The 15,109-nt window shown below is 48.6% G+C and overlaps 2 protein-coding genes across 2 annotated transcripts in view; both read right to left on the bottom strand.

The window, feature by feature from the left end:
* Positions 1-15,109, bottom strand: part of CHCHD6 (coiled-coil-helix-coiled-coil-helix domain containing 6) — a 375,967-nt gene that overhangs the window by 92,934 nt on the left and 267,924 nt on the right. The window lies entirely within an intron of this gene.
* Positions 12,063-12,176, bottom strand: LOC142449028 (dolichyl-diphosphooligosaccharide--protein glycosyltransferase subunit 4-like). The gene has a single exon (XM_075550796.1). It carries the CDS (start codon positions 12,174-12,176, stop codon positions 12,063-12,065), a length of 114 nt encoding a protein of 37 aa, XP_075406911.1.

The raw sequence follows: 15,109 nt of genomic DNA, 5'->3' as shown, positions 1-15,109 counted from the left end.
TAGAAGAATCCAGATCAAAAAGAATGAAATACAGAACAGAATTTCAAATTCTCATAGAATCCAATCTTTATGGAACCACTGAAAGTGGATGATCCTTGTCACCTGCCCCCAAACATTTTTACCCTAAGGAAATCTTTACACCTTAACGCCCTGGAGTCCTCTTGAAACCAAGCAATAAGTTAGCTAGAAAAGAATGTCTAGCTTGAGCATTGTGTTCTTTTAGAGAATGATCCTCACATGGTCAAATCGACAACAGTACCACAAGACGTTAGATAAAAAATTTTAGGGGCAATGAACTGACATTAATAGAGGTAGAATGATTTGAAAAGGGGCGTTGAAAAAGGGCTGTACAACTTTAAGAACATAATCCATACCACTGGATTAGATAAGGCGACTTCAAAGAGTTCAGGGGAAAAAAATCCATTATCTTTTCATTCCAATTTCCTATGATGTTTTGAAGCTCCCTCATACATATAGAAATGATTGAACTGGTCTGATTTTGCTGTGTATATTCTCAGCAAAAATAAAATATTATAAAAAGAACATAACAGGCTATGAAAAAGAGGGGGGAAAGGAGCAGGTTACTAGAGAGACCTTCCCGTGTCTCACTGCAGGCCAGGGGTACCCTGGTGATAGCACCTTGATGTCCACCATTGATGGCATGCACACACACTCCTGCACTCTCCTGAGGGCTTCTCCGACTCCCTGAGCCAGCAAGGTGCCCCTGAGGAGCACATGGCCCATGTGGAGTGAGGCAAGAAAAATTAAGATCATTGCTATGTGCCATTAAGAAAATAAAGCAGGGTAATATATGGTGGCGAGGGAAGGGAGGGGAGGGGAGATTTAAATGGCCCGTGAAAGAGAACGATCTGGGAAAGTGGGTTCCCGAGGAATAGCAAGCACAAAGGTCTTACATGAGGCCTGTGCTCGAGGACCAGGAAGAAGGTAAGTGAGGGAGAGAATGGCAGGAGGGGTCAGGAGGGGAACACAACCTTCCGGGCCTTATCAGCCATGATGAAGAATATGGATTTTATTTTAAATGTGGTGGGAAACTGCGGAGGGCTTTCCACTGCCAGGTGGCATGCATGAAGTACAACACTGCCAGTCCCTGGGGCTCAAGGCACCGAGGAGGCTACTAAAGAAGTGGATGCACGAGACGGGGCAGAGGCCATCGCCGTGCTTTCTCCTGCTCTTGAACTAGGTTCTAACAGAAGACAGAAATGCTGTGCTCATCACAGGTGCTCGGGACTATCTGGTGAATGAAGACAGGTGACGGCGGTGATCCCTCTGAGCGCCCCGCCCCCAGGGTCAGCGCAGCATTCCCAGGCCATTATTGCAGTTACCTACTGAAAAATTTGCCAGGAGAGGCCAGCAAGCTTCTTAGGCAGACCGTATGCACTCTCTGCTCCCCTTTTAAAACTAGGATATTAGGATTGGGTGGTTATCTGCAGTCCTCAGACGGCTCTTCCTTCTCCCTTCTTTTCTGAATCTCTATTACAAGGAGAGTGGGTGTCTTCGCATCTTGCCTCTCCTCCCAGAGCTATCCCGAGCCTCTAATGAGGCACAGGCACTGTGGCCAGAGTGATCCAGGGCTTCCGATCCTTTTTGGCTCAGAATGAACTCTTCAGTGACAGTTTCTCTCATTTCTCTTCAGACTTCTGAGAGAGAAAGCTGCCAGTAGGCCAAGAGCTGCTCAGACCCTTCATGTTTTACCAGCGATTGGCAGGCTGGGTTCAGTGGTCCATCGTCGTTCGGTCCTGCCAGCCTCTATCTCTGTGATCTATGCTGGCATGAGAGCGAAAATCTTTTCTTAAACTACATAATTGCATCCATCAACAAGTTTGAGAATACACCAGGGGAGAAAATACATTGGCCTTTCCCTCCCCCTGAATACTGAGTAGGAGTCATTGCAGATGAGCCACTACATCACAGATGTCGCAATGTGAAGCTAACATCCTGGTTAAGGAAAAAAGCCAAACTCCTCCATCCTGTGGTCAACTAGTATAGTGGCAGCGGTTGCTTTTGCCTCTGTTTCTATTCCTCCTAGTAATTGCACCCTCATTACCTCTGGGGACCCAGTCTCTCTTCTTCAGTCCAAGAACTTTAGGTAATATGGCCAGAAACCAAGACTGAGCCAGCCAGCCTTGAAGGTCTTTGTCACAGGGCTGTGATTTCATTCTGAGCCCTTAGCATCATGCAATTCCATTATGGACTTTGATTTCCTCTGATGGGAAAGCGCGCTCATGCTTCTGGGTTACTGTGATATTATGAACGTTAAACTGCCAAGGGCCACCCTGTGGAGCCTCAGAATGGAGCCTATCCTGATGAAGCACCGTAGAAAGAAGGGCTCTCAAGATATTGTTGAATTCCTGAATCAAGATGTGTTTAAAGCCAGGTCCCTGGCATTTGTGGTTGTGTAGGCCAATTAGACTCTCTTTTGATACCACTAAGCATTTAGGATTGTGTTTTCTTTTACATGCAAAGTTGAGTCCTCATTGATGTGACCTCTTCCCATAAATGTTCTATAATGAACAACTAACTATTGCAAAAGAGTAAAATACTGCTAAAAGCTTGGGCGAAGGTGCAAAAGCAGCTTCCTTGGGCCTGAGATTAAGAGGGTGTATCCCAGCTCTACTGTATCATGCCTTCCTGGGTTAGAGTAAGGGACAAGCTCTCATGACCAAGGCAGAGATTGTCCCCCAGACAGACATTCTTTTCAGGTGCAAATATGAGCTACATTAGTCTGAGCTGGTATGCCTAAGAGACACAAGGCCAAGAAACGACGGCTGACTACCAACTTCAAGTTGTCCTCTTCAAGCACGTAACCATCCTACAGTGGATACCCTAATGGTCTAGACATCACCCAAATCTTGGCAGAAACGATGAGATGCTATTTCAAAGTCTTAAAGAATAGTCATTCTCTCTGCCTTCTAAGTGGCTACTTGTGAGGGCGGGCCTCTGCAAAGGAGTGGGAGCATCCTGGCGGTCAGGGAGGGACTGGCTTTCTCCGTCGGATCATGTCCACTTGATGGCAGGTGGCAGTTCTAGCGCTCCACAGAACCATCGTTAATGCAGAACATACACGTGCTCAGAGCTACCCGTGGGCTTTGCACCGCAGCCACTGTCGGAGTTCTAGGTTTCAAGATAGCTTTTTCTGTCATTATGAATTTGGATAAGAGTTACATCTAACATTACGGCCCTCTCTGGCTCACGATTACATAAAAGTCAAAAAGCACGACTAGGCCATTGTAATCTTGATTGTGCTAGATTGAACTCGATACTTGGCCAGTTGACCTCCCGTCAGACATGACCTGAATTTGTACTGGGTGCAAGTATCTTTTAGTTGCTCCATGACAAAAATTTCTTCCCTGGGTTTTTGAATGTTGGGGTCTTCTCCCTCTTAGTATCATTTCCATTTTTGTCTTAATCCTAATATGAGTTTATCCTAAACACCTTAGTGCAGTTTGATTTCCATTGTCTCCTGTGGGGTTCCCCAGCTGTGAAGCACAGGAGGGGTGAATGTACAATGATAATAACTGATCCAACGTGTTTAGGGAATGCAGGGCTGGGGGTTGGGTGACAGGGAGCAAAAGGGGATTTCAGGAGCCAACAAGGAAGGCTGCAGGAGGGAGGGAGCACTAGAACTGATCACGATTCCACAACTTATTTTAAAAGCAATTTGACCATGGGGGGGGGCAGGGTCTAAGATAGATGTGGTGGTGATTATACAACTCCCCTTGATATGACTGAACAACTCAATTGTATGATATGTAAATTATGTGCCAATAAACGTGTTGGGGGCGGGGAAGGATTGCTGTTAGGTTCCAGTTCACAGACACATGCACTCATTCCAAATGAAATGCAATTAGACCTCGTACGGCTTCTGAAGGAAATGAGGGGAAATGTGAACTGTGTTGGTCATCCAGAAGACTGGAAGGGTGCTCCCCTGTGAGAAAGGTTTATGGAGGCAGTCCTAGGCCCTGTAGGTCTGAGAGTCTTTATTCCCCAAGGAACAGACCCTATGGAAGCTCTAATAAAGAATGAGAGCGCGTGAACACCTCCGAGGCGGGAGCCCCTTGTAAGGCGCTTGCTGTGCCTTGTCGGCCACTCTTGCACTAATCCTGGAAGGCGGGTCCTCTGTGTCCTGTTTGACAACGAAGCAGAGGCTCGCCCAAGGGAGGAAAACCAGGACTCCAAGAAGGCTCCGAGCCTAAGTGCCTAAGCTGTGTCCTAAGATAAATTATCCGGGCCATGGGGGGAGGAAGAACATTCCACACAGACGTTCTCCAGGCAGCGGTGAAGTGGACTCACTAAATCCTACCAAGCAGGAAAGCCTAGAAATATCATCTCCTCACTATAGATGAGAAGACTGATTCAGAAAGATTAGGAAAGTTGTCCAGGGCCACAGAGCCAGGGATTAGGAAAGGCAAGATGCTTCAAAACCACAAGTTTTCTCCACTTTCTCCACCCAGGAATAGAGGGTGTTTAGAAAGTCCTTCGGTTCCAAAGTGAGCCGAGGCTATGAACAGATTCAATCAGATAAAGAGCAGATCTGTTCTGTTGATAATACTGTCCCAGTTAAAGAAGTCGTACCCTCTCTCCAGCATGTTAACCCACAGCCTCACCACTTGATTCATCCAGAAGAACAAAAGGAATTCAGACTTGTTATCTCCGCTAGCATGACATTCTTGCGATGAGAACCTTGTCTGTGGTCACAGCCCTGGGAGATACACAGAGGATTAATGGCTCTTGGAACTCTGCCAGCGTCGATGCACTTCGCCTGCAGAGAAGACGGCCAGCGTGGTCTTCATCCCGCTGCAGAATAGCAGGGGTGGCCTGCAGCCGCTGCTCTGCTGACCACACGACAGCACATGTGCCCCACAGGTCCCACTCCTTTCTCCCCTCCCATTCCATTTGTTCCTGATTCTCAGCTACTTGTTTGTATGGAAGAGGGCTGGTGGTGCAGTGATTAAAGTATTTGGCTGCAAACCCAAAGGTCAGTGGTTTGAACCCACCAGCTGCTTCACCGTAGAAAGAGATGCGGCAGTCTGATGTACAGATTACAGCCTGGGAAACCTATGGGTCAGGTCTACTTTGTCCTGTAGGATCAACAGCAGGCAATGTATGTTTGTGTCGGGAGAGTCTACACTGCCCGAAGTTCTGAAGAGTTAAAAAGTGCTATGTCTACTAGCTGGGCCCAGGAAGGAGGTGGGTGCTCATGAGTTGGCTTAGGGTTTTGATCTGTGGGGGTGGACACTGACTGGTTCCTTTCCAGGGGCCTCAGTCTCCTCTCTGCGCCACATGCGAACTGGATCAGAATCATTTTACACTGGCCAAGATCTTCTTTTAGGATCAATGGTCCCGCTCCTCAGAGCGAAGGTTTAAGTAAAGGAACACGATTCGTAGGAGATAATCCTGCACTTCTGACTCTGGCTGATAGAACCAAAGGCAGCCAGTCCTTCGTCTGGGCGGTGAGCAATGACCTGATGTGAAAAAATAGCTGAGCCAATCTGATTTCTCCCTGGGGATAAGCAGAGAGGCCAGTGGCCTGTGGGCAATCTAGGCACCACAAAAGGAAGTCATCCGAGGGGCTGAGGGCTAAAAGAAACTAAAGACATGTGAAAGACGTTCTGGTTGGCCAGAGAAAACAGAGCAAGGAACGGAGAATCGAGGTAGTAGGCAGCAAGGAAAGCCTAGCCCAGAGGAAAGCAGAGCCCAGAACTGCTTAGAACCCTGCCAGCTTCCTGCTTTTAGTCCTTAAAAGTGCGTCTTTAAGATAAAGGCCTGTTTTCTGGAGAAAACCCAACCCAAATAAAACAAGTCTCTCCTAAGTCCCACACTGTAGAGGGGAAAGGACTCATACCCTCCAGGGTCTGGCGAATAAAGCCTCAAGTTGCCTCTGGCAAGGAAGGATAAATTGCTTTGAAATTGCCTGTTTTACCTGAAAAAGAAACTTGAATTTTCCAAATTATTGCATAATGTCAGTGTTTGCTTTAGTATAGAAATAGCATTCCCCCCCCCCAAACCTCCATGTAAAACTGATGTTCCGCATATATTTTCATATCGTGTGCCCTATCAAATAAATGGGCATCTCTGGAAGCACGCAGATGCCGGCTGGAGTAAGATCGTCTTTAAGGGCCAACCCAGGGAGGCCGGGTGGCACAGCAGTTAAGGTGCTAACTGAAAGACAGTAGTTCCACCCCACCAACGGCTCTGCAGGAGAAAGACGCAACCGTCTTTATATGCAGATTACTGCCTTGGAAACCCTGTGCGGCAGTACCAGTTGTCCTGCAGGGTCGTTATGAGTCAGAATCAGTCAGAGCAACAGATTTGGGGGGCAGCTGAAGGGCCATTGTGACTCTCACTTGCATCTTGGAAGCCTGTGCGCTTATTCCATAGGAATATCTATTCCTATGCACCTCAGAAGCAAGAGGTCCCATCTTTTGACATGTCTTTAGTGTGGGCAATTGTGCTACCATATGCAGGTGTGACCTTAATTAAATCCCTTTACAAGACGTTCATTCCTCTCTCCTACAGACAGACCTATGCCATGTGGTAGAGTGCTGTATGCAGTAGTTGGGAACTGGGGAGGCAAATACAGCAAAGAAATAAGTTGGTAGCCAATCACAGCAACATCTCTCTCCCCCCACCACACCCCCAACAAGATAGACTGCAGTGCCTAATAAGAATTATAGAATAATGCACCCCAAATCTTGTTCTATCCAAATGCTTGCTCTCCACATGGCAGACAGTTTGTTCTGTCGGCTAAGGCAGGGAGTCTGTAACCAGTACTTAAACACTCATTTCTACTGGCTCAAATGACATTTCCACTCAAACCTCTTGTGAACTCAACTTCACCACATACACAAGGGATATCATTTCCTCTTTCCAATCCCCACTCCTTTCCCCCACAGCTTTCTCCTCCTGCCCTTTCCCAGCTGAAAACCGCTTAGAAGGGTGAATGTAGCTGATGATACTGATGAAGCTGGCCAGTAATGGCTATTTATATCTCTCATCCCCCCAATACCAGGCCACTCCTGAAGCACTTCCCTCTAAAGAGTTCTCCAAGGAATCCTGGCCTTTCACTAACTCACTATGCCCTCTGGCAAGACCTCTCTGCTCTCCAGGTTCTAGAAAATGAGCCAATTAGATCACACTGATTCGAAGGTTCTTTCCAACACGAAGAATCTGTGATTTTTTAGCTATGCAACCATTAACAAGAATGAGAAAGGTTTATAGGTGCCTATAACGAGAGAGAAGGCACTCTAACACATATTATTAAGGGGAAAAGCAAGCTTTACAGAACAATACAGGATACTACTTGGGTAAAATATATGCTTGAATCCGCTGTGAAAATTTCTGAACAGATACACAATAAAGTGTTATCAGTAGCTGCTCTGGGCCAAGTAGGATTAGAGTTGACCAAATAGAGGTACTCGATCTTACATGGCCAGAAGTACTTGTATTTTACCATATGCACAAGTCACTTTTTAAATTAAAGCAATACCTGAATGAGAAAGCAAGAACCGCTCACTCCACAACCCTGGCAGCGTGCCCAAATCGCTCCTCTCCATCACCCACACGAAGATAGTGCTGTTTCTGCTCTGAAACTACACTCGGTCTGTTCAGTCCTGCCTACAGGTTGGCCACAAGCATCTTGGAGAACAATACCCAAAAGCCCCTTTAGTCACTGGTCTATAAACATCGTCTAGAATCAGGCGTCCTCAAACTATGACCTGCAGGCCACATGCGGCCCGCCGAGGACATTTATTCGGCCCGCCGGGTGTTTTTGCCCCGCTTTGTTTTTTTCTCCCTTCAAATTAAGATATGTGCAGTGTGCATAGGAATTTGTTCAGTTTTTTTTAAAAACTATAGTCCAGCCCTCCAACAGGTCTGATGGACAGTGTTTAAAAAGGCCCCCTGTTTAAAAAGTTTGAGGGCCCCTGATCTAGATCATCAGTTGGCTCACTCGATTGCTTTCCCCAGGTAGGAGAGGAAAATCGGCCCTCCCCACCCCGGCTGCCTCCCTGACCTCTCTCACACATTCCTTTTCTTAAAGTGACATTCACAGAGAACCTTGGCAAGGGCACAGGCCTCAGGAGACTGGTAGCTAGAATGGACTATTCCTGCCCCTTCCCTTCTACTCTTCCAATGCAGCTCCAGCCAAGCTGCTTTCTTCACTATGGCTCCCTGCCTTTCCTGCCGGCTGTCTGAGCATCATGTCTATCCTCTGTCTTATTGAGGCTCAGGCAGCTCACAAGCCTCCATCCGCCCAGGAGCAGCAGAGTTATTTGTCAGAAAAGACTGTGGATTCATCTCCTTGGAATCCAGGGCTCTTAATATGCGCTTACAGCCAGTTCCTGCCATTTGGGGGTGTAGGGTGTGGGTGGAGGGGCTCTTCAGTAGTCAGTCCCATTTTGTGCCCGAGGAAAACATAGATACCGATAGCCTTCATCCTTAAAGAGGGAGGCTTTACTAGGACAGCGGTTCCTCTCTTTGAGGAAAGCCACCCACCAAGGTGTCAATATCACACAAATGTGGCCGAGTAACCACTAGGCTCAGCCTCCCAAACACTCGTTGGCTGGTGGGGCCTGAGGGGTGAACTCACAGGCACCCTCCACACAACAGTCAGACATCCAGCAGCAGCAGCAGCAGCACCTGGATCTCAGGCAAGGTGTCCTACAGTCAAGTGCTCCCTCAAGGCCATCAGGCAGGGTACAACGTGATCAGGGTAAGTGTACCTTTCTGTCCAAAGCTGGCCCCCTGTTTCACAACTTTCAGGTACCAGTTCTCGGGGCACATCTCCTAGATCCTCAGAGTAGGGTGTGCATGACCCCTGGGGTAGTCACTGCATCTTTGCTCAGAGGGAGTCCCCCCCAAAAAACACACTGCCATTGAGTTGATTCTGACTCACAGCAACCTTACAGGACAGGGAGGACAGCTTCTTTGGGTTTCTGAGATTGTAACTCTTTGTGGGAGTAGAAAGTCTCATCTTTCTCCCAAGGGACAATTGATGGAATCGAACTACTGATCACAAGATTAGCAGCCCAATTCATAACGACTACATCAGTTCCGTTGCCCCCACCCAAACCATCCTTTAAACCGCCTCCCCAGAGAGAAGCTCAGTGTCTTTCTAGAGAGGTCTCTGCTGGCTCTAGACACTCACCCTCCTCCAACCTGAGCCCTGCTATGATTGCCTTGGCATCACTTTCGTTTCTGTAATAATAATAAAGATCCAAGGCTCATTGGATTAATGGCCTTTATTAAGAATTCCTGGGCAAAAAAAAAATGGAAACTATTAGACATGCTCAATATCTAGCTTGACCGCCTCCACGGCAGACCAGAGCACCGAAAGCAGCGCTGCCAGTTTCCCAGGAGCTAGATCATGGCCGGAATATGAATGAGTTACTCAGGATGGCAGACGCCTCCATGGCACGAAGTCACGGGGGAGGAGGTGCGTTATGCAGGAATGCGGATGATAACACATATCTCTATTCAGGGCTTAGAGATCACTCAATTAAATACAAATCAGCCAAAGAGACTTTCAGGAAATAAGAGCTATATGAGACAAGGGAAATCTCTCTTAATCAGAACTCCATTCCCCTCGACGGACAAGACAGGAGAAAGAAGTGTCAGGGACAAGGAATGGACACTTAGCTTTGCAGCAGAGGGTTCATTTCTAGGCCTCCAAATCTAAGAGGAACAAAATCTGCGAGATGGTAACCTGGAAGACTGAGTTTCTGAAAATGCCTCCTGTGGAGGTGAGAACAAGAGCCTACAGAAGGGAGGACCCATCAGAAAGTTCTAAATAGCAGAGCTCTAGAACAAAGCAACGGGCTGTGCTGTGAAGTGCTGTGTACAGTACACTAAGGGGGAAAGGTCCACGGCCAGGGGCTGCTTGCTGGGGACACTGCAGATGAATGTGCTGGATGATTAGAGGCTTGGCCAACTGATAGCTAGAGCTTAGAATCCTAGTGTGGCGGCAGTTTACACAATCCTTCACCCAGGTCCCATTGTCTCTTTTTTTCTTCAACTGAAGAATGGCCAGCTTCCCCTGAGACACAGGGCCCGTGGATGGAGGTAACTTAACCAGGATCGTGCCAGGAGGTCTCCAGAGAAGGAGTGAGTGAGATGGGACAAGAACAAAATAATCATCCTCCTGTTTGGTTCAAGGCGGGGATTTGGGGGCCGATTTGAGTAAGCAGACACCAGGACGTAGCTGGCCTGAGCCTGTGAGCCAAGGACATTACTAGCGGGTGTATGGGTTGTGATGAGTTGTACCAGCCCCCAGTAAAATGATTTTAAAGGGACATGCTAGCATGGCTGCCAGTACTGATGCTTCCCAAATGCCCACTGACATAGGTGGTCTTGCACCAGAACACACGAGACATCCGAAGACCTACGTGGCTCAGCAGCAGGGTTGGAGCTGGACCCTGAGAGAAGGTTCTGGAAGAGGACAAGCTGCCAGACTGATGTGGACAGGGCAGTCTGCTTTCGAGACAAGGTTCGAGATCAGCCTACAAAACTAACTCAGCATGAACCTTCCCAAAGCCCACCTCACTCTGTGCTTGGTTCCTGGTCTGTTGCATGGACAGTTACTGTGAGGCGAACCCACGATGTGAACTCAGGAAATATTAGCTATTGTTACCAGCAGCGTCCTGTTGCTCCCTTGTGTGCCTCAAGAAGTACACGGTTTTGTACGGTGGTCAGATTTGGAACACAGAGCTGGGAGACCCTCAGAGACTCTATATTAACTTTTGTGTTTAACAATCGAGGGACTGGAAGCCTTACAGAGCAGATGGTCAGAGGACATGGTATTGAGTCCTGGAACAAAGGTGGGAACCCCTGTGACCTTGACACACCCAGGTTTTCCCTCTTTCCCCAAATGCTTCTACTGCGTCCACAGGGAAGTAAGGGCCCAGGAGAATACGGACTATCCCTGAAAAGGCCTTCACTAAGACCAGAGAGCCCTTCATTCCTTGTTCCTGGTAACACATATTCACTGAGCACATGCTACTCTGTTGGGCCCACTGGCTTTTCCAAGGCAGGCAGGCAAAGGCCCACCCTCAGGGAGCTAACAATCTTATGTGTCAAGTGTGTGTGTGTGTGTGTGTGTGTGTGTGTGTGTGTGTGTGTGTCCACATGTGGTGTGGGATCCCCTGAAGCCAGCGCTCCTGCCTCTCCAGGACCTCAGTCCTGGAATTGCCATCGTTCTATGAGTCAGTGTTGACTTCGCAGCAGTGTGCTGGGTTTTTGGTTTCTCTCCTGGGGGCTCTATGTCCTCACTTACACTCAGTCACTCCCACTAGAATCAGACACGCTTCCCTAACAACACAACCCTCCCCTCCTCCTGCCTCAAACTGCTCTCTCTCTCCTGAGTTCACCTCTTCTCCTCCTAGTCTCTTTCAGCCCATCCTGTTTCCTATCATTATGCCACAGCCCAGTGGTTTAGGACAAGAGCCTAAAACGCTTACTTCCATTCTTCTTCTGAACAGAATCTCTTAGAACACCAGTTAATCATCTCTAACCATAATAAAGCTCAAGTTCAACTGTTTTTTATCATCCTCCCTCATGATCCAAATCACCATCACTGTCCAGATGGATGGCAAACAATGGCCCACTACTTCCAGGTGTTACTGCTTCCAGGTTTGTCCTACTAGTTTATCCCCCGCAGGGCACCCACAACAATTTTTCCAGAATGGAAAGTTATGTTGACATAGAACTTCCAGTAGTTTCCCATCTCTTCCAGAAAAAACAAAAACTCAAACTTCTCCTACTCTTTTTTTTTGGGGTGTGGAACCACAAAAATATGTATCTATGTTTTTATATTGGGGGTAGAAAAGCCAGCAGCCCCTATAGTGGGTCCTGTTCAGTGGCAGCTTCTTGTTCCATGGGGTTAAGGAAGACTTTGAGGAAATAAAAGTTGTTGGGAAAGCTCCAGGTGTAGTTGCTGTGTATGTTGCGAGGGGTAGAAGGGATGAAGTGAAGGGTGAGGGCGGGCCCTGACCCCTCCATCTTGCCTCAGACTAGGTCCTGGAACCCTGGGGCTGAGAAAGCGCCACTCAGTCCTGCTTCTCGGGATTGTTGACGGCCACGTAGTGATAGAGAACGACAAGCAAGAAGAGCGACACGCCCAGCATGTTGGCGAAGACGGCGAGCTGCACGTCCGTGCTCATCCTGACCAGTCCGGCTTGGCTCCGATGCTCTCAGCGCACAACTTGGCAGTGCACGATCTGGGCCCGGTTCTCCTACTCGTCTTCCCTACTGCTCTGAGTCCCCTCTTGCACTGGCCCATTGCATTGATTGTCTTTCTGTCCTTTGGATGTGCAAACTCACCTCCAAACAACGACAAATCTGTTCTTTCAAATCTCTTCACAACTGCTATCAGGGGTGTATCCTTTCACTGTACTGATTCAGTCTGTATGCTAAGCACATGATCTAAGAAGCTGGGTTAGGTACAGAATGGGGCATCAGGATTGGAGGAAAGTGTATGAACAAATGCAATATGCAGATAACACAACCTTGTTTGCCGAAAGGTAAGAGGGCTTACAGCACTTAATGATGAAGACCAGAGACTGCACCTTCAGTATGGATTACAACTCAATGTAACGAGAACCCAAATCCTCCCAACTGTCCCAAGAACAGCATCATGATAAGTGGAGAAAACACTGAAATTGTCAAGGACTTCATTTCACTTCGATGCACAATCGATGCTCATGGAAGGAACAAGCAAGGAACCCAACTACGGATTTCACTGGGCAAATCAGCTGCACAAGACCTCTTTCGCCCCCCCCCCCTTTCTTTCATTTTTAATCAGATATCATGATAATCCTCAGTTCAACCACATCAAGCAGTATTATATAATTGCTACTACAATTAGTTTCAAAGCCTTTTCTTTCTGCTTGACCTCCTTGATATCAGCTCCCCTTTAACCCCTCCCCACCCCAGGAACACTTATTGTCATTTTTTTCAATAACAGTTTAATAGTTTGGGGTTGGTTTTTTTTGTGCTATATCTTACACGATCCAATGTATCCATTCACCTACAATTCTGTTGTTCGAGTCCTTTAGTGGGGTTACACAGTCGTCAGTGCTATCTGCCCCCTATTCCCCAACTCCCTCTTCCTGTACCCCCAGGGAACCAGTGCTCTTCTTACTGTTTCTGAAGGGTTATCTATCTTGGCTTTCGTGCACCGAATGATCTTAAATATACAGATGAACATACGCAAATCTAACATGATTAATAAGGTAAAACAAACAAAAGCCATAATAGTAAAGGGGAGGGAATATTAAACAACTAAAGGATAATTATGGGGTTCACCAGTGCTATACTGCACCCTGGATTTCTCAACCCTTTCTTGAAGGCCTTCGGAGAGGGGCTGTCCAATTATCTTACAGGTGGATTCAAACAGCCCAATGATCATAACCTGGCAAACGTATGGACACCTTCAAGGTCACCGTGAGCCATAGCCAACGCAGCCAGCACATTGAGAACCCCTGTCAGAGCCAGCCATTCCCTTTGTAAGCCCATCGAGCATGAGTGGACCCCGTTGTCAACGTCAGACTCATTCCTATTGGCGATGAGTCTATTCTGCGTTAGAGAGAGGAAATACTTGGGAACCACTGCCCAGGCACATACTTGGTATCTGTCTGAAGCATGGTTTTGCCCTTGTAAAGTTTATCTAGGTGGGAACAAGGAGCTCGGGGACACAGGGGGTTAAGCCTTGGGCTGCTAACCACCCGTCAGCAGTTCCAACCCACCGGCTGCCCCACGGGAGAAAGAGGAGGCGGTCTGCTGTTAGAGGTTTCTCGTCTTGGAAAGGTCTGCCCTGTCGGGGCGGTAACAATGAGCCAGAACCGATCCGATGGTGGTGGGTCTGGCTTGGTTCTCCATGGGATCAAACTGGCAACGGCAACTTGAAAGATCAAATAGAAACGTTAGGTGGCAGGGCCTTCGTGCGAACGGACAAGGAACACCGCGGCGGCGGAGGGCAATGACTGCGCAACACAGAGCGCCCCACGGCAGAGCTGCTGCATCAGAGAAACGCTGGGAATCCTGTGGGTCTTGTTGCACTTATTTGCAACGGCAAAATTTTTAAAAAATTGTAAGAATTTTGAAAGAGTGTCTAGCTCGGTGGCTTTCAAACTTTCAGGCAGAAGAGCTGCTGTTAGACGGAGTGTCGTTTGGAGCCAGATAAGCAGCGCTGCTTGGTTTGCAGTTGGTGGGGGTAGGGGGTGACACTCCAAGTCAGTCCTGGTCTCCTCCACCGAGCCTCCGAGCCTCCTCTGCCACTCCAAGGAAGCTTCACGGGACCCCTGAGCTACACGGACACGTCAGGACCTGGCCTAACGGAGCATACCACCCCCCTTCCTTACCGATGGGGACGGAGCTGTGTGCTGCGACGCCTGGCACTACAGGCCTGGGTGGCAGAGTTAGACAGGGAAGAAAGGGCAGGGCTGGGCATTTTGGAGACTCGAGTCTTTGTCTGGCTGTCATATCACCCGCTGCTGACAGCTCTCCGCTTCGCAGCCAGCAGCAGGGCTCCTCCCGGTGGCCTCAGGAGAAGGATCCACTTGCCTAGCTGCGGGCACAGGTTCCAGGGCAGCCCCAGGCAGGTTCACCCAGCACCTAGCCAGAGCACCTTTAAGCCCCTTGGCCTGTCCTCTGTCCCTAGGTCAAGTTGCCACTGGGGAAATGCCCTGTCTGCAAAGCCTCAGGACTAAAAGCCACCGTGCACACCCCTAGACCTGTGGACACACGGGAAGGTTCTGGCTGCAGGCTGCCCCTCGGTCGAAATACAGCCTGCAGACAATTCACCGAGCCCTTCCCCGAGGTTGCTGTGGCAACTGACACTTTCCCACAAATGATGTTCCAATCCTCCTGGAGGGCCGGCACTCTGTAGGAAGGCGGAGGGAGAGACGGGGAGTGGCGAGGCGAGGGAATACCCTCCCCAGAGGGAAACATAGGCCCTCGAGGAGCTGCGGAGGTAAACAGCGCAGGTGTGCCTTCCCTTCTGATGAGGCGGGTGAGCAGCACAGTGACACGGGGGAGTCACCAGAAGGAGCCATGGCAGTGTCTGACGAGCACAGAACAGAAGGCGACGTGCTTC

Source organism: Tenrec ecaudatus, chromosome 5 (genome assembly GCF_050624435.1).
Source record: "Tenrec ecaudatus isolate mTenEca1 chromosome 5, mTenEca1.hap1, whole genome shotgun sequence".
In the NCBI taxonomy this organism is placed as follows: Eukaryota; Metazoa; Chordata; class Mammalia; order Afrosoricida; family Tenrecidae; genus Tenrec; species Tenrec ecaudatus.
Note: the sequence above shows the minus strand (reverse complement) of the source record. Positions and strands in the feature narration are given on the sequence as shown.